Here is an 18,181-nt window from a genome sequence, read left to right as displayed (position 1 = left end):
CGTGGTGGCCCAACGCCCTATTAAGATGCTTTATGTTGGTGTTTGCTTTATTTTGAAAGTTACCTGGATCTAACGTCCTGTACGTATTGGTAGAATAGTTCATTTGCGCTCCTATACCACATATTACGGTAGAGCGGGCGAGAAAAACTTAACGCAACAGTGACGTACACGGCAAGGCCAACAAGCCGCGCGCCCGCCCGCCCATTGGTGGAGCGCACGACATCGGTGCGGTAGACTGCAGCGAAGCGATTGGGCGAGAGAAGTAAACTGTATTGTACAGTACAGAAAAATACACCAGGCAACAACAATATCGAGGTGGAAAGAAACCAGAATAGAAGCTTTACCTGTCAAAAGTCTTCGGGTAAGAACATTTTATTATATTCAGTTTTTTAAGTTATCAAATTGTTTCGTATTGTCGCCAAGTTTTCCAATGTCTCTAGCTAGAATTGATACAACAATCGCGAAGAACACCGATACAACAGTAGCATTTAAGCTAATTTGGGTGTGTTTAGTAACAAGTTGTCAATGTCGGTGTTATCACATTAGGCCCCGCTTCTCCCCGCGGTAAAGATAACTTTATATTGCGGTATCTGGTAACGTTGCTACCAATGACTGTGGATATGCTACCTTTGGACCAAGGCGCTGGAGAGAATAGAGCAAGAACAAGAAGTTGTGTCTGTGTGTTTTATAGCTAAACAAATAAAGTTTATTGGGCCATCGACAGGGAAATGTTATTCAAACCTGAAACGAGACAATGTGTTTGAGGTTTGAATTATTGTGTTTTAGTCACAATACGTTTTAAAACATTAATAACGTGTTTGGTTGCATCATTTGTTATTACTATGTTATTCTGATATAATTAGGCTAAATGACTGCCCATGTAGGCTAGATAGTGTTTTTCCAAGACAGTCTATTCCTGTGTGTGTGTGTGTGTGTGTGTGTGTGTGTGTGTGTGAGGGTGAAATCAAGGTTAAAGGTTTGTCTCATTCATTCAGTGTGTGACTGGCTGGGATTTGAACTAACGGAGTTAGCCCCCTGAGTTAACCTGGACTCAGGGGCAGACCTAACAGAGTAAACATAAATCCGGGACACTCCAATTATACTGAATAAAAATATAAACGCAACATGCAACAATTTCAACAAATTTACAGAGTTACAGTTCATATAAGGAAATCAGTCAAGTGAAATAAATTCATTAGGCCCTAATCTATGGATTTCACAACTGGGCAGGGGCGCAGCCATGGGTGGGCCTGGAAGGGCATAGCCCACCAACTGGGGAGCCAGGCACAGCCAATCAGAATGAGTTTTTCCCCACAAAAGGGCTTTCTTACAGACAGTAACACTCCTCAGTTTCATCTGCTGTCCGGGAGGCTGGTCTCAGACAATCCCGCAGGTAAAGAAGCCGGATGTGGAGGTCCTGGGCTGGCCTGGTTACACGTGGTCTGTGGTTTTGAGGTCGGTTGGACGTACTGCCAAATTCTCTAAACCGATGTTGGAGGCGGCTTATAGTAGAGAAATGAATATTACATTCTCTGGCAACAGCTCTGGTGGATATTCCTGCAGTCAGCGTGCCAATTGCTAACTCCCTCAAAACTTGAGACATCTGTGGCATTGTGTTGTGTGACAAAACTGCACATTTTAGAGTGGCCTTTTATTGTCCCCAGCACAGGGTGCACCTGTGTAATGATCATGCTCTTTAATCAGCTTCTTGATATGCCACACCTGTCAGGTGAATGGATTATCTTGGCAAAGGAGAAATGCTCACTAACAGGGATGTAAACAAATTTGTGTACAACATTTGAGAGAAATAAGCCTTTTGTGTGTATGGAACGTTTCTGGGATATTTTATTTCAGCTCATGAAACATGGGACCAACACTTTACATGTTGCGTTTATATTTTTGTTCAGTATAGTATGATATGTTACGTTTCTTATGGTATGTATTAATTTGTGGATGTCCATCACTCATTTCATATGGTATGTTACAAATTACAATTTGTTTGATTGTTTTACGAATTGCAGTTCGTACAATACGTTATGAATTTGAAAAATGTATTATGTTACAAATTACAATTTGTTGTGGCCAATGTTAGCTAGGTGGCTAATGCTAACGTTAGCTAGGTGGCTAACGTTAGCTAGGTTAGGGGTTAAGGTTAGGGGAAGGGTTAGCTAACATGCTAAGTAGTTGCAAAGTATCTAAAAAGTAGTTGCAAATTAGCTAAAATGCTAAAGTTGTCCTTAATGAGATTTGAACAGGCAACCTTTGGGTTGCTAGACTTTCCCGTTATATGGCCACCCTGATCACCACCTTACTTTAGTTTTTGCCTTAACCATACCAAACGTAACATATCATACTAAATTGAGTGTCCCGGATTTACATTTACTATGTTGCATCTAGTCTATGAGACTAGGCTGAGTTATCTCGATTCAGGGTCTACTGTCAAGTGCATTTGTGTAATAATGCTCTCTCTCTCTCTGCCTCTCGCCTTCTATCTCTCTTTCCCTCCCTCTCTCCGCTCTCTCTCTCTCTGCCTCTCTTTCTATCTAGGCTATTTCTTTTTGTCTCTGTCTTCTATGGTCCTGTCTATCTATCTATCTCTCCCCCCAATCTCTGGTCCTCTCTCTCTCTTATTTCCCCCGTCTTTCCCATTCCCTCCATCTCTTCCCCCTCTCTCCTTCCCTCCTATTTCTCTCCCTCTCCCCCCTCTTGCTCTCTCAACCTCTGTCTCTCTCTTTTCCCTCTCGCTCATTCCTCTTTCTCGTTTCCTCTCTCTCTCTAGATGTCACCATTGCTCAGATGTTCACTATATCAGACTGCAAATCAGAACCCTCAGAGGTAGGAGAAACAGAAAAGGACAAATCAGCTGCAGGACAGGGAATGACTGGAGGCCCACTAGGCCACACCCTCACTGTACCTGAGATGAGACTGGCAGGTGAGATGCCACTATCGGTCTTACTAGGTTCATGTTCAATAGGCATCAAACGAAAGAAAACAGACTGAAACAGGGAGAGACTAGCTGGACTTGTCCAATAAGAAACGCTCCTTTTTGTTTTAAGTTGCAAAACGTTTTCCATTGCGTGCCCTTATGAAAACGACCCTGATAGTCAGCCACCTTGGCCTTTCATAATGAACCTCAATAACAATCTACTGTCGTGTTGCTATGGCTATCCTCCCTTTCTCGATCCTGCCTCTCTACCCTCTCTTTCTCTACCTCTCTGCTTAGCACTCAGCAAAAAGGAGATAGATTGGGGTTAAGGCCCTGCGATAGAGTAGCATCCTGTCCAGTAGGTGTACTTGTACATCAAGCTGCCTCACGCTACACAAACAGGAGATAGGCTCCTACCCTATGGGCTGTTCTGGCTCGGACGGACAAGGCTTACATACCTCTCGCTCCACTCCCCCTATTCTCTCTCTCCTGTAGGAGAGGGTCGGTTGAGGTTGAATTCAGAGTCCCAGGCCTTCTCTACGTCCCGTGGGAAGAGGAATGGGGAGCTCCAGGGAAGGGGGCCAGGGGTGGACGGCATTCCCACAGATGGAGCACCTTTTCGGGTTCGCTCCCAGTCGGCCCCCCCTGCCCTCTGGGCGGCTAAGAGATACGGACGGCAGCTCCGACGAATGAGTGACGAGTTTGATACGTGGCTGGATAAAGGGGTGAGGAGAGGTTGCTGAGGGACAGAGGGTTGAAGGGGTGAGAAGGGTTAGGGGGAGAGAGGGGGGCAGGAAGGAGGTTAGAGAGGGGGGCAGGAAGGGATGAGAGGACTGGCTAGGGGAGAGAGGGGGGAGGAAGGGGGGAGGAGGGGCTATGGGGGACAGCGAAGGAGGGGGATAGATGTGATGCTTTAATCTTGTGTCAAAAACATTTCAATTACTAGAACCCCAAAATAACCTGCTTACTTTCTTTCTTTCTTTTTCTCCCTCGCCTACCCATACCCTTTAACCATACCCTCTATCTCATAACCCCTGATCCTTAACCTCTAACCCCTGACCTCTATAGGAGATGAAGCAGTTGAAGAGTGTGGGAGCAGCCAAACAGATGACACAGTCCCCCAGCTGGTGGGCCTACCTGTTCAGTCATCAGGAGACAGAGACAGAACACAGCCCTAACCTGACCGCTCCCGAACCACGATAATCTGGGTAGAGACAGACGGATGGAGGGAGAGGAAGGAGAGAGAGAGAGAGAGAGAGAGAGAGAGAGAGAGAGAGAGAGAGAGAGAGAGAGAGAGAGAGAGAGAGAGAGAGAGAGAGAGAGAGAGAGAGAGAGAAAGAGAGAGAGAGAGAGAGAGAGAGAGAGAGAGAGAGAGAGAGAGAGAGAGAGAGAGAGAGAGAGAGAGAGAGAGAGAGAGCAGGTGGGCCTACCTGTTTGGACAGCAGGAGACAGAGACAGAACACAGCTCTAACCTGACTGCTACTGAACCATGGTCATCAGAATAGAGAGAGTGATGGAGGGAAGAGGAAGGAGAGAGAGAGGAGAGTGGAGACAGCCACAGAGTCATTACCAGTGTAACAAGGTAGCGTGGATAGGTAGAAAGAGACAAAGAAAAAGGCAGGAGAGACTAAGAGGATAAGGAAGGAGATAATAAAAGTAGGGATAACTGTAAGCTGAGATCTTATCAAAACGAGAACACAACTAGTTTGCCAGCGAGCGCTAGAGTTTCCACTTCACTCTAGTGTAAGCATCCACCTAAGGCCCAAACGGGTCCTTAGTTAATCATTTTAACCGTTTCTCCCATTAACACTATGCAGCACGGAGGGAGAGAGAGGTCAGACACAACATGCACTGAGAGACGGAACAAAACTAAATGCCGTTTGGTTCCTCTCTCTCTTACCTAGTGAGAAATGTCTACTAGGGGTGTAACGATCCATCTACTACATCGATGTATCGATTTATATTCCTATGATCCAACTACATCGATCTGTGCTCGGCGAGTTGGCCTTTTGGACAACATATATCGATCTAACATAGTTTTAAAATGTAATAAATCGATTGTATCGATACTAGGAAATAACCCATTGGATTTAAGCACGTCAGACTTTATATGGATGTTTTTTCTTAGCACTTTTAATGATAAAGGCTTTAAACATTACTCAATTCAGTCTGCCTATCCGTGACGTCATCGCGCCAGCAGCAGCGCAAAGGCGCCAAGACAACAAAACATAGCATGGCGGACGACAGAGGAGAAGCCGACGAGCGAGTAATTATCAAGCCACCATTGCGGTCCTTACAAGAAACAGGAATCTAGGAAACTTCACCTGCACTGTCCAGTATCCAGGTATTTATTTCAGTCACACTGGTTGAATGTTTGGCTAAAAGGTTATTGAATCGATTTCAAGTCACTGAATCGTTTCGGATCGTATCGTTCTAAATGAACCAATATCGTCCTTGAATCGTATCGACAACCACGAATCGTGATACAAATCGAATCGTTGTTAAAACGAATCGTTACACCCCTAATGTCTACTGTTGGGGTCCATCTCAATTTGTATTTTACATGATTCCTCGCATCCTAACTCCTCATCTCCTTCTCAACCGTATTTGGCTCTTCCTCCTTCTGACCTTTTTCTCCAATGCATTTTGAGACGAAGGTGAGGAAAGGTGGTGTGAGGAATCGAGGAAAGACGAATTGAGATAGAATCTTACCTTACTGTGTCCCAAATGGCAACCTATTCCCTATATAGTGCACTGCTTTTGACCAGAGCCCTAAAAATAGTGCACTAAATAGGGAATAGGGTGCCATTTATATTAACGACAATCATCTTAGAAGGATGGCTGCACTCTGACAACTAGCCTATTTCAATTTAAATGTCTCAAATACAAAGAAATAATAATCTTGTTTAAACTACAATCTTTGATAGTAGTGCTAATAATGATATGTTTTGTATAAAACAAGAACTGCAGGGAAACATTTTATCAGACGATAGAAGAGAATGAAATAAGATTTAGACTTTTAGGGCAAAACCATTTAGGATTAAAGCCTTGGGTCTTTGAAACTTCTGTAAATAGAGTTGATATTTAAATGAATTAAAATAATGTGGATGATAACATGGGTAAACTGCTGAACAACAAAATGTGACTTTTATTAATGATACTATTGATACTACGTCTGTAAACCTATAATGTGCACTACCTTTGACCAGAGCCTATGTAAGGAATAGGGTGCCATTTGGGATGGATCCCCTATCTCTTTATGCCCGTCTTATTTTCTATGTACAGAGGTGTTACTGCAAGGCCTCTCGTTGCATTGTGGGAATTGATGCTGAAGCCCAAATCAACCCCCCCAGACAGTCCCAATTCGTCCCCATCCCATTCTATGTTTACAGTGGTGGAGCTTTGATCGTATTGCTTCCACCGTACACATCTGCAAACATTGAATGGTTAGGGCCAAGGAGAAGGAGTGGGGAGTGAATTGGGACCGGCTGTCCTATTAAATCCTTTCAGATCACATAGTCTATCAGATCAGTCAGTCTTTATAGAGAGCAATAGTAATGGTGTCTTTTTGTAGGCACTAACTCCGCCATGGCTCGTTGGCCAAAGCCTATGGGGAAATTAAAATGTTTTTTAGTGGGGATAAACACAGAAAATAAGGAGATCTTTCACGTTTTGTTCTATGGTTGATTTGGGATACAGCAGTAGATTGACGTTAGTCTTGTATGATGATCTGCCTTTCTGTACTGGTCTAAGTCTGCATCCCAAATGGCACACTGTTCCTAATATAGTGCCGAGTGGGCCCTGGTAAAAACGAGTGCACTAAAAATAGGAAAAAGGTGCCCTTTTGTACGGGTCTTGGCCTGTTATGTGACTTGGCCCTGGCTGCAAGCACTACTACCTACCTCCTTAGTAGGGTTGCAAAATTCCTGGAACTTTCAATAAATTCCCCCGTTTTCCAGAAATCCTGTTGGAGGATTTCGGATTTCCTGCTTATTCCCTCCTGACTTCGGGAATCGTCCAACCGGAATTTCGGGAAAACCAGGGAATTTATTGATTTTGCGATCCTACTTCTTAGGCACCAGGCTCAGTCACACTGTAGTGAAGCACAAACACACAGGGAGAGTTCTGCATCGCAACGTTGCAAAACTATAGAGGAATGCTTATCAAGAAAAAGCGTCACAACGTTGCAAAACTGTACATTAATGCACACGTTGCAAAACTGTAGACTGTTATAGTACTGTATAGAGGAATGTTTATCAAGAAACATTTGGAAGTAACTCTGCAACATCTCAGTGATCTTTCACGTTTATTTCTGACAAGGCATGTTTTGTAATATTGTGGTGTTAAACGTACCCTGGTAAAACCAGACTGGGCTCTAGTACAGTGCCTTCGAAAAGTATTCAACCCCCTTGACTTTTTCCACATTTTGTTGCATTACAAAGTGCGATTTAAAATGGATTTAATTGTAAACACTAATATATTTTGATTAGATAAGTATTCACCCCCTTAGTCAATACATGTTAGAAACACCTTTGACAGCAATTACAAATGTGAGTCTTTTTTGGTAAGTCTCTAAGAGCTTTGCACACCTGGATTGTACAATATTTGGCCATCATTCTTTTTAAAATTCTTCAAGCTCTGTCAAGTTGGTTGTTGATCATTGCTAGACAGCCATTTTCAAGTCTTGCCATAGATCTTCAAGCCAATTTAAGTCAAACTGTAACTAGGCCATTCAGGAACATTCAATGTTGTCATGGTAAGGAACTCCAATGTAAATTTGCCCTAGTTAGAGTTTGACTTAAAGGTGAATTTGTCTTCCAGTGTCTGTTGGAAAGCAGACTGAACCAAGTTTTCCTCTAGGATTTTGCGTGTGCTCAGATTTATTCTGTTTCTTTTTATCCCCAAAAAACCTCCCTAGTCATTGCCATTGACAAGCATACCCATAACATGATGCAGACACCACAATGCTAGAAAATATGAAGAGTTGTACTCAGTGATGTGTTGTGTTGGATTTGCCCCAAACATAATGCTTTGTATTCAGGACAAAAAGTTCATTTCTTTGCCACATTCTTTGTAGTATTACTTTAGTGCCTTGTTGCCAACAGGATTACTGTTTTGGAATATTTGTATTCTGTAAAAGCTTCCTTCTTTTCACTGTCATTTAGGTGATTATTGTGGAGTAACTACAATGCTGTTGATCCATCTTCAGTTTTCTACAATCACAGCCATTAAACTCTGTAACTGTTTTAAAGTCACCATTGGCCTCATGGTGAAGTCCCTGAGCAGTTTCCTTCCTATCCAGCAACTGAGTTAGGAAGGACTTTGTAGTGAATAACTTTTTTTTACCCATCTACTGTACCAATCGGTGCCCTTCTTTGTGAGGCATTGGAAAACCTCCCTGGTCTTTGTGGTTGAATATGTCGGGTACAGAGATGGGGTAGTCCTTAAGAAATCATGTTAAACATTATTATTGCACACAGAGTGTCCATGCAACTTATTCTGTGATTTGTATGTGATCTGATCTTATTTAGGCTTATCATAACAAATGGGTTGAATACTTATTGACTCCAGACATTTCAGCTTTAAATTCCACTTAGACATTACGGGATATTGTGTGTAGGTTCATCAATTTTGAATTCAGGCTGTAACACAACAAAATGTGGAAAAAAGTCAAGGGGGTTGAATACTTTCTGAAGGCATTGTATAGACAAAGCTGTGGAACAGTAGGCTTGCCTTGGAGTCATCTCTGGGTTTGTCCCAAATGGCATCCTGTTCCCTACATAGTGCATTACTTTTGACAAGAGCCCAATGAGTCCTGGTCAAAAGTAGTGCACTAGGAAATGAGTATTACTTTAATCTTGATGTGTATGGGGAATCTTGAATACTTTTCTTTTTACTTTGCACAAAAAAAAAAAAAAAAGTAAATATAATACATTTTCATGACCACTGGGTGTACTATGGGCATTAGTATACAAATAAACAAAAAATATTTGTATTAACCATAATTTACTTGGAGAGTGCTAGGTCCAAAATAAAAACACACTGAAATATATATATATATTTTTAATGGCACAATTTTGACATAAGGGCACAACTGTTTACTGTTAGGCTATGGTTAAACCCAGCACTCAGAGAAACAAAACACGACTAAGGGAGTGGAAGAAACAAAAATGCTTTTAATAAAAATTCAATTTGTCTTAGTCCAGAAAACAACTGAAGAAAAGGAACAGAGTGGGCTAGTCGGCTCCGGAGGAAGGAGAGGCTGAGGCAGGCAGGCAGGCAGGAAGGTTGGGAGGTATGTCTGAACTGAAGACAAAACAAACGACAGGTTTAAGGAGAGTAAAGAGCCAGGCTGAAGACAAAGACAATTAAACTCTACTGGTGAGCTAAGTTACCGCTCTAGTAAGAACAACGATCTGGCGCCGGTGGAGAGCCATGCCCAGGAATTAGTAGTGCAGGTTGATGAGAGAATAGGATGCAGCTGCGTAGGCAGGAATCACTGGAAACAACCCGCAGCTGCACAGGAGAGGCAGATCCTGAGCACGCCCCCCGATCAACTCCAGACACACACCGGCAGACGCACCAACATAATGGGGACAAACCCACATACAGATACGACAGACAAAGAGGGGACAAAACAAGGAGGAAAGGAAACAGAAAAGGGAGAGACAAGCTGCCCACATAACAGTTTACAGTGAAACTAATACTGACATTAAGAAAGTAAGACAAGTTTCAAGTTGTAATGTCGCGTACACAAGTACAGTGAAATGCTTTTCTCGCAAGCTCTAAACCCAACAATGCAGTAATCAATATCAATGTAGTACTAAAATTAACATAAGGTAGGACAACAACACAATAAATAAGAACACAAGAAGTAAGTAAGCTATATACAGGGTCGGTGCCAATAACATATTTACAATGTGCAGGGATACTGAAGTGATAGAGGTAGATACATATGTATAGGGGTGTCACGGAATCTGCCGAGGCTGCTCCTCCTCCTTGTTCGGGCAGGCTTCGGCGTTCGTCGTCCCCGGAGTACTAGCTGCCACCGTTGAATGTTTCGATGTTCGTTTGGTTTGGTCTGTCTGTTACACCTGTGTCCGTTTGGTCTTGATTATGTGCCTTATAAGTTTCCTGTGTTGTTTTCGTTAGTTGTGTGTTATTTTATTTCCTGTCTGTTGGTGGTATCCTGTGCAGTACTCTGGAATTGTTATTGTAACGCACTGTGTTGCGTTTTCGTTTTGCCTCCTCGTTAGAGGTACTTTATTTTGTACTGGTTGTACATTTAGTAAAGTCTTGTTTGACTTAGCTTATGCGTCCTGTGTCTGACTCCTCTCAACGCACCCACATCAACAGTGACAGAATAACACACCATCATGGAGTCAGCAGGAGCAGCGGCGGCACCCAAGTCCCTCGAGGAACGGATCAGCAATCAAGACACCATGATCCAGCAACTTGGGGCCGCCATGAACGATTTGTCCAACACGCTGCGCCGTTTGGTTACTGGAGAGGTGCCCACATCTTCGCACACCTTACCATCACCATCGGCCAGTCCTCCTCTCCCAGTACCGGAACCCAGCGGCATTCGGCTCTCGCTCCCGAGGGCATATGATGGTACCGCAGCCGGGTGTCAGGGATTCCTCCTGCAGGTGGAACTCTACCTGGTCACCATACACCCGGCGCCCTCGGGATACGAGAGCGTCTCCGCCCTCATCTCCTGTCTCTCCGGCAAGGCGTTGGAGTGGGCTAACGCCGAATGGAGGGGAATAGACGCCGCTACCATCACCTACGCGGAGTTCTCCTGCCGCTTCAGGGCAGTGTTCGATCATCCACCTGAGGGGAAGGCGGCGGGGGAGCGTCTGTTCCACCTCCGACAGGGGAAGAGGAGTGCCCAGGAGTTCGCCCTGGAGTTCCGGACGCTAGCGGCAGATGCGGGATGGAATGAGAGGGCCCTCATCGACCATTATCGATGCAGCCTACGAGAGGACGTTCGTCGTGAGCTGGCCTGCAGGGACACCAACCTCACCTTCGACCAGTTGGTGGACATGTTCATCCGTCTCGACACCCTGCTGGCTACCCGCGGACGTCCCGAATGGGGGTCGTCCATTCCATCCTCCAGCACCGCCGAGCCGAGTCCCATGGAGCTCGGGGGTGCAGGCGCTAGGGAGAGGAGGAGAGAGAACCCGAGGGGGGCCGTCCCCTGCACCAACTGTGGCCGTGGAGGGCACACTGCGGCTAGGTGTTGGGGAGGGTCTCCTGGGAGAGGGGACAACAGGTCACGCACTGGGGAGTCATTTCAGGTGAGTAGATGCCCCACTTACCCAGAGCTCTCTGTTGGACACCTGTGTATACCTGTGCGATTTCCACAGGTGGCACCTATTTCCCAGCATAAGGCGCTAGTAGATTCAGGCGCAGCTGGGAATTTTATTGATCGTGTATTTTGTTCTAGGGTAGGAATTCCCCTTCGGCCGGTGGAACCCCCTTTCCCAGTTCATGCTCTAGACAGCCGGCCGCTGGGGTCGGGGTTGATTAGAGAAGTCACAGCACCACTGAAGATGATTACGCAGGGGGGTCATGAGGAGATCATTCAGTTTTATCTGATCGACTCTCCTGCGTATCCCGTGGTGCTGGGGCTTCCCTGGTTAAGCACCCATGATCCTACCATTGCGTGGCAACAGAGGGCTCTTATGGAGTGGTCTGCCCAGTGTGTGGGGAGATGTCTAGGTGTTTCCATAGGGGCAACATCGGTGGAGAGTCCGAACCAGGGTTCCGCAATGCACATTCCCCCTGAATATGAGGATTTAGCACTGGTTTTCAGCAAAACTAGGGCAACACGGTTGCCACCTCATAGACAGGGGGATTGTGCGATAGATCTCCAAACAGGAGCGGCACTTCCGCGGAGCCATGTGTATCCCCTGTCTCAAGAGGAGACCGCGGCTATGGAGACTTACATAGCCGAGTCCTTGGAACAGGGATACATACGGTCCTCCACTTCCCCGGTTTCCTCGAGTTTCTTCTTTGTGAAGAAGAAGGACGGGGGTTTGCGCCCGTGTATTGATTATCGTAGTATCAATCAGATCACGGTTAAGTACAGTTATCCTCTTCCTCTGATTGCGACTATGACAGAATCATTACGCGGAGCGCGGTTCTTCACAAAGTTGGATCTCAGGAGCGCGTACAATCTGGTGCGCATTAGGGAGGGAGATGAATGGAAAACAGCATTCAGCACCACCTCGGGTCATTACGAATATCTCGTCATGCCATACGGGTTAATGAATGCTCCTTCAGTCTTTCAATCCTTTGTGGACGAGATTTTCAGGGACATGCATGGGCAGGGTGTGGTAGTGTACATCGATCGACATCCTAGTGTACTCTTCTACACGAGCCGAGCATGTAGCCCTGGTACGCAGAGTGTTGAAGAGGCTGTTGGAGCATGACTTGTATGTCAAGGCAGAGAAATGCTTGTTTTTCCAGGAGTCCATCTCCTTCTTGGGTTATCGATTGTCCGCGTCTGGTGTGAAGATAGAGGTTGACCGTGTGTCGGCCGTGCGTAATTGGCAAACTCCAACCACTGTAAAAGAGGTGCAGCAGTTTTTGGGTTTTGCTAATTACTACCGGAGATTTATCCGGGGTTTTGGACAGGTGGCAGCTCCCATTACGTCCCTGCTAAAGGGGGGTCGGTGCGTTTGCAGTGGTCAGCTGAAGCGGACAGGGCATTTGTTAAACTGAAGGACCTGTTCACTTCGGCTCGGTGCTGGCGCATCCGGATCCCGCTTTACCATTCCAAGTGGAGGTGGACGCGTCAGAAGCCGGTATTGGGGCGGTTCTGTCGCAACGGTCCGGCACGCCACCTAAACTCCGCCCCTGTGCGTTCTATTCCAAGAAGCTCGCCCGGCGGAGCGTAATTATGACGTAGGGGACAGGGAGTTGTTAGCCGTGGTTCAGGCCCTAAAGGTGTGGAGGCATTGGCTTGAGGGGGCTCAACACCCTTTCCTCATTCTGACTGACCACCGTAACCTGGAGTACATCCGGGCAGCTAGGAGACTAAACCCTCGTCAGGCTAGGTGAAACATGTTCCTAACCCGGTTTGTTTTTAAGATCACGTACATCCCAGGGTCCCAGAACGGTAAGGCAGACGCCCTGTCCCGGCGGTATGACACAGAGGAGAGGTCCATTGAGCCTACTCCCATACTGCCGGAGTCTTGTCTGGTGGCTCCGATAGTGTGGGAGGTCGATACGGAGATCGAGAGGGCGTTACGTGCCGACCCTACTCCCCCCGAGTGTCCTGTGGGGCGGACGTACGTTCCGCTCGAGGTTCGTGACCGACTTATTTATTGGGCTCATACATCACCCTCCTCTGGACATCCAGGTATTGGCCGGACAGTGCACTGCCTTAGTGTGAAATACTGGTGGCCAACGTTAGCTAGGGATGTGAGAGTTTATGTCTCCTCCTGCTCGGTGTGCGCCCAGTGTAAGGCGCCTAGACACCTGCCCAGGGGAAAGTTACATCCCCTGCCCGTTCCACAACGACCATGGTCCCACCTCTCGGTGGATTTTGTGACCGACTTTCCCCCCTCCCAGGGGAATACCACCATTTTGGTCGTTGTGGATCGGTTTTCCAAGGCCTGTCGTCTCCTCCCAATGCCGGGTCTCCCTACTGCCCTACAGACCGCTGAGGCCCTATTTACCCACGTTTCCGGCACTATGGGGTTCCCGAGGATATAGTGTCTAACCGAGGTCCCCAGTTCACCTCCAGAGTCTGGGGGGCTTTCATGGAACGCTTGGGGGTCTCGGTGAGCCTTACCTCGGGTTACCACCCAGAGAGCAATGGGCAGGTAGAACGAGTCAACCAGGATGTGGGTAGGTTTCTGAGGTCCTATTGCCAGGGCCGGCCGGAGGAGTGGTCAAGGTACATCCCATGGGCAGAGATGGCACAGAACTCTCTCCGCCACTCCTCCACCAATCTAACACCTTTCCAGTGTGTTTTAGGGTATCAGCCGGTTCTGGCACCATGGCACGAGAGCCAGATCGAGGCTCCTGCGGTGGATGAGTGGATTCGGCGCTCGGAGGAGACGTGGGATGCTGCACATGTCCATTTGCAGCGGGCCATCCGTCGACAGAAGGCGAGCGCCGATCGCCACCGCAGTGAGGGACCGGTATACGCACCGGGAGATCGAGTCTGGCTCTCGACTCGAAACCTGCCCCTCCGCCTGCCCTGCCGGAAGCTGGGTCGGCGGTTTGTGGGGCCTTTTAAAGTCCTGAGAAGATTGAACGAGGTGTGTTACAGGTTACAACTGCCTATTGATTATAAGAATATTAACCCCTCGTTCCATGTGTCTCTTCTCAGGCCGGTGGTAGCTGGTCCACTCCAAGCAGATGAGATAGGAGAGACCCCTCCGCCCCCATTGGACATCGAGGGGGCTCCGGCGTACAGGGTCCGGACCATCTTGGACTCGAGACGCCGGATGAGAGGTCTCCAGTATCTCGTGGATTGGGAGGGGTACGGCCCGGAGGAACGGTGCTGGGTGCCTAGGAGGGACATCCTAGATCCATCCCTCCTGACTGAGTTCCACCGTGGCCATCCCACGCGCCCGGGTCCGCGTCCTCCTGGCCGTCCCCGAGGCCGGGGTCGGCGCACGGCTGGGGCCGCGCGTCAAGGGGGGGGTACTGTCACGGAATCTGCCGAGGCTGCTCCTCCTCCTTGTTCGGGCAGGCTTCGGCGTTCGTCGTCCCCGGAGTACTAGCTGCCACCGTTGAATGTTTCGATGTTCGTTTGGTTTGGTCTGTCTGTTACACCTGTGTCCGTTTGGTCTTGATTATGTGCCTTATAAGTTTCCTGTGTTGTTTTCGTTAGTTATTTTATTTCCTGTCTGTTGGTGGTATCCTGTGCAGTACTCTGGAATTGTTATTGTAACGCACTGTGTTGCGTTGTCGTTTTGCCTCCTCGTTAGAGGTACTTTATTTTGTACTGGTTGTACATTTAGTAAAGTCTTGTTTGACTTAGCTTATGCGTCCTGCGTCTGACTCCTCTCAACACACCCACATCAACAGTGACAAGGGGTAAGGTGACTAGGCATCAGGATATATGATAAACAGAGTAGCAGCAGCGTATGTGATGATTGTATGTGAGTGTGTGTGGAGTCAGTATAAATGTGTGTGCATGTTGTGTGTGTGTGTGTGTGTGAGCAAATGAAGTGTATGTGTGTGTGTGTATTGCAGCATCAGTGTGCGTGAAAATCATTGAGATATCATTCAGGGCCTCCCGAGTGGCGCAGCGGTATAAGGCACTGCATCGCAGTGTTGCGATATCACTACAGCCTGGGGTTTGATCCCAGGTTGTGTCATTACTGGCTGTGACCGGGAGTCCAATAGGGCAGCGCACAATTGGCCCAGCATCGTGAGGTTTTGGCCGGGGGGCTTTACTTGGCTCATTGCGCTCTAGTGACTCCTTGTGGCGGGCCGGGAGCCTGCAGGCTGACTTCGGTCGTCAGGTGAACGGTGTTTCCTCTGACACATTGGTGCAGCTGGCTTCCGGGTTAAGCGAGTGGGTGTTAAGAAGCACGGTTTGGCAGGTCATGTTTCGGAGGACGCATGACTCGACCTTCGCCTCTCCTGAGCCCGTTGGGGAGTTGCAGCGATGAGACAAGATCGTAATAATAATAATAATAATAATATGCCATTTAGCAGACGCTTTTATCCAAAGCGACTTACAGTCATGTGTGCATACATTTTTACGTATGGGTGGTCCCGGGGATCGAACCCACTACCCTGGCGTTACAAGCGCCATGCTCTACCAATTGAGCTACAGTCACGAAATTGTCACGAAATGGGGAGAAAAAGGGAGGTAAAAAAAATAGAAGAGATATTCCGATTATAACATAAATATCACATTAGTAAAACAATAATAGCATTGATCATGATCTTTTAAATATGCTATTTAGCAGACACTTTCATCCAAAGTGACTTACAGTAGTGAGTGCATAAATTTTTGTATGGGTGGCCCCAGCGGGAATCGAACCCATAATCCTGATGTTGAAAGCACCATGGTCTACCAACAACCACAGAGAATCACTAGAAGTTTATTGTCCAAGTTTGCTTCATAACAGAATACAGTCAGTCAGTGAGTGTACCTTCAGGCTACCAGCGAGAGATTTGCAACTGGCGACATTTCAGCTACAGGTCCATCTCTCCCAGCCTCTCCAAAGAGACACTGATTTATAAGTGGCAGGCAGGGCTACCTCATCACGGGAACCTGAGTCTGACTCACCTCCGCTATACCAGTTCATATGAATGTATATATTCAGACAACTTGAGAGGGATTCGAACCGGAGACCTTTCGGCTACAGGTCCGTCTCCTTATCCACTGGGTTACCTGAGATGGGTCCCAGCAGCATTTTTGTCCACAGTCCAACTCTCCCAGCCTCTCCATCTCTTTAACAGACAGCTCAAAGTCAAAACACATGGCCATTCTCTGCTTCCCTGGACAGGTGAGATGACTTGGGAAGACAGGAAGATGAGGAATAAAACAGGAAGGGAGGGAGGAAGAGAAAAAGGGGAGAAGTGACTTAATCAGGGTGTACTGCCTCTCCAAGAACACCACACACACACACAGTACCTGTGCAGGGGTCCAGCCGTACCCATAGCTGCGGGAAGATGTTTGGGGGATGGGGTACTCAGATACTTTTTTTGCCCGTGGTATTCATATTTTGTTTTTATTCATATTTTTCAGGTGGTGCTGCAGCACCCTCAGCACCCCTACTTCTGGCGGCAATGGTCGTATCCCTGTGCCACCTGGACCACCAGTTGGTCCTGGAGGAGAGAGCCAGTCCCCAGAGAGGAGTAAGCCTGGAAACAGACCCCCTTCTCCCCACACAGACGCCTCAACGACCCATGGGCCAGAAACGGGTGTAGCTCCACCTGGAGGAAGAGATGGGACAAGATTTTTCAATAAGATTGAAAATAAAATTAGATTTTGGTCATTTAGCAGACACTCTTATCCAGAGCGACTTTCAGTCAATCAGTGCATTCAACTAAGGTAGGTAAGACAACCACATATCACATTCAATGCAAGTAAAACCTTCCTCAAAAAAGCAGTTATGAGAGAAATCAGTGCTAGTAAGATAAGACAAGTCTTGAGTGTTAGTGCAAGAAAGACAAGTACAACAGTAAGCTGTCTATACTTATAGTTTATTTGATAATTAGGACAAAAGTCCCATGTCTGACCTGTAGTACAGCAGGTTGTTTGACCTGTTTGTTTCACCCCTCCAGCAGCACCTTCATGTGTCCAGGTGGACACCCCTATGGCCCTCAGCCTCCCCTGGGCATAGCACTGCTATATCTCTGCCCTAAGGCCAGTGGATCAGGTACATTTTAGTCATTTAGCAGATGCTCTTATCCAGAGCAACTTACAGCAGTGAGTACACATATTTTATACTTTATTTTCTCCTTACTGGTCCCCTGTGGGAACTGAACTCACAACCCTGGCATTGCAAGCACCATGATTTACTAACTGAGCCACACGGGACCAGGTACGAAACTATATCATCTAGATCCAGCAGTTATAGAGTCCTCAGAGCGCCTTCCATGTGGAACAGAGTCAGAAATGCAAAGAATATGATAGGAAAACATATCAACTGGTCAGGGTCATATTTTTACGGTGTAGGGTGAAGTTGCCCATAGACGCTGATCTTGGGTCAGTTTTACATTTTCCCCACTAATGGTTAAGGTTAGGATTGGGGGAGGGGAAGCTGATCCTAGATCTGTACCTAGGGTAAACGGAGGCTGTGTCGAAGGAGCGGTAGCCTGCGAAGAGCGTGGCGTCATATTGCATGGCCCTATGTCGCAAGGATCTGTACACAATTCCTAGAAGCTGAAAATGTCCCAGTTCTTCCATGGCCTGCATACTAACCAGACAAATCACCCATTGTGCATGTTTGGGATGCTCTGGATTGACGTGTATGACAGCGTGTTCCAGTTCCAGTCAACTTCGCACAGCCATTGAAGAGGAGTGGGAAAACGTTCCACAGGCCACAAGCAATAGCCTGATCATGAATTGCGCTGAATGAGGCAAATGGTGGTCACACCAGATACTGACTGGTTTTCTGATCCACGCCCCTACTTTTTTTAACGGTATATGTGACCAAGAGATGCATATCTGTGTTCACAGTCATGTGAAATCCGTAGATTAGGCCCTAATTTATTTATTTAAATTGACTGATTTCATTACACTACCAGTCAAAAGTTTAAGAACACATA

The 18,181-nt window shown here is 46.9% G+C and overlaps 1 protein-coding gene across 2 annotated transcripts; it reads left to right on the top strand.

Annotated features, from left to right (window-relative positions):
• The first annotated feature begins 219 nt into the window (after nt 1–219).
• LOC121571247 (bcl2-associated agonist of cell death-like) lies at nt 220–17,629 on the top strand. Of its 2 annotated transcripts, XM_041882590.1 has the most exons (5): nt 220–361; nt 2,780–2,932; nt 3,422–3,651; nt 3,995–4,134; nt 16,656–17,629. In XM_041882590.1, exons 2-4 carry the CDS (start codon nt 2,797–2,799, stop codon nt 4,127–4,129), a joined length of 501 nt encoding a protein of 166 aa, XP_041738524.1. In that variant the 5' UTR covers nt 220–361; nt 2,780–2,796; the 3' UTR covers nt 4,130–4,134; nt 16,656–17,629. The 2 variants fall into 2 exon arrangements, with proteins under 2 accessions (XP_041738524.1, XP_041738523.1); XM_041882589.1 differs by lacking the exon at nt 16,656–17,629 and having other exon boundaries at nt 3,995–4,203.
• The last annotated feature ends 552 nt before the right edge of the window (nt 17,630–18,181 follow it).

This window comes from Coregonus clupeaformis, chromosome 8 (assembly GCF_020615455.1).
Source record: "Coregonus clupeaformis isolate EN_2021a chromosome 8, ASM2061545v1, whole genome shotgun sequence".
Classification (NCBI taxonomy): Eukaryota; Metazoa; Chordata; class Actinopteri; order Salmoniformes; family Salmonidae; genus Coregonus; species Coregonus clupeaformis.
The sequence above is the reverse complement of the archived record's forward strand: the minus strand, read 5'-3'. Positions and strand labels throughout refer to the sequence as shown.

Excerpts from the sequence above, each read along its gene's own strand:
- LOC121571247 (XM_041882590.1), top strand. The coding sequence starts at position 2,797 with ATGTTCACTATATCAGACTGCAAATCAGAACCCTCAGAGGTAGGAGAA. Across the intron at positions 2,933-3,421 it reads ACCTGAGATGAGACTGGCAG|GAGAGGGTCGGTTGAGGTTG; the intron begins GTGAGATGCCAC and ends TCTCTCCTGTAG. Across the intron at positions 3,652-3,994 it reads ATACGTGGCTGGATAAAGGG|GAGATGAAGCAGTTGAAGAG; the intron begins GTGAGGAGAGGT and ends TGACCTCTATAG.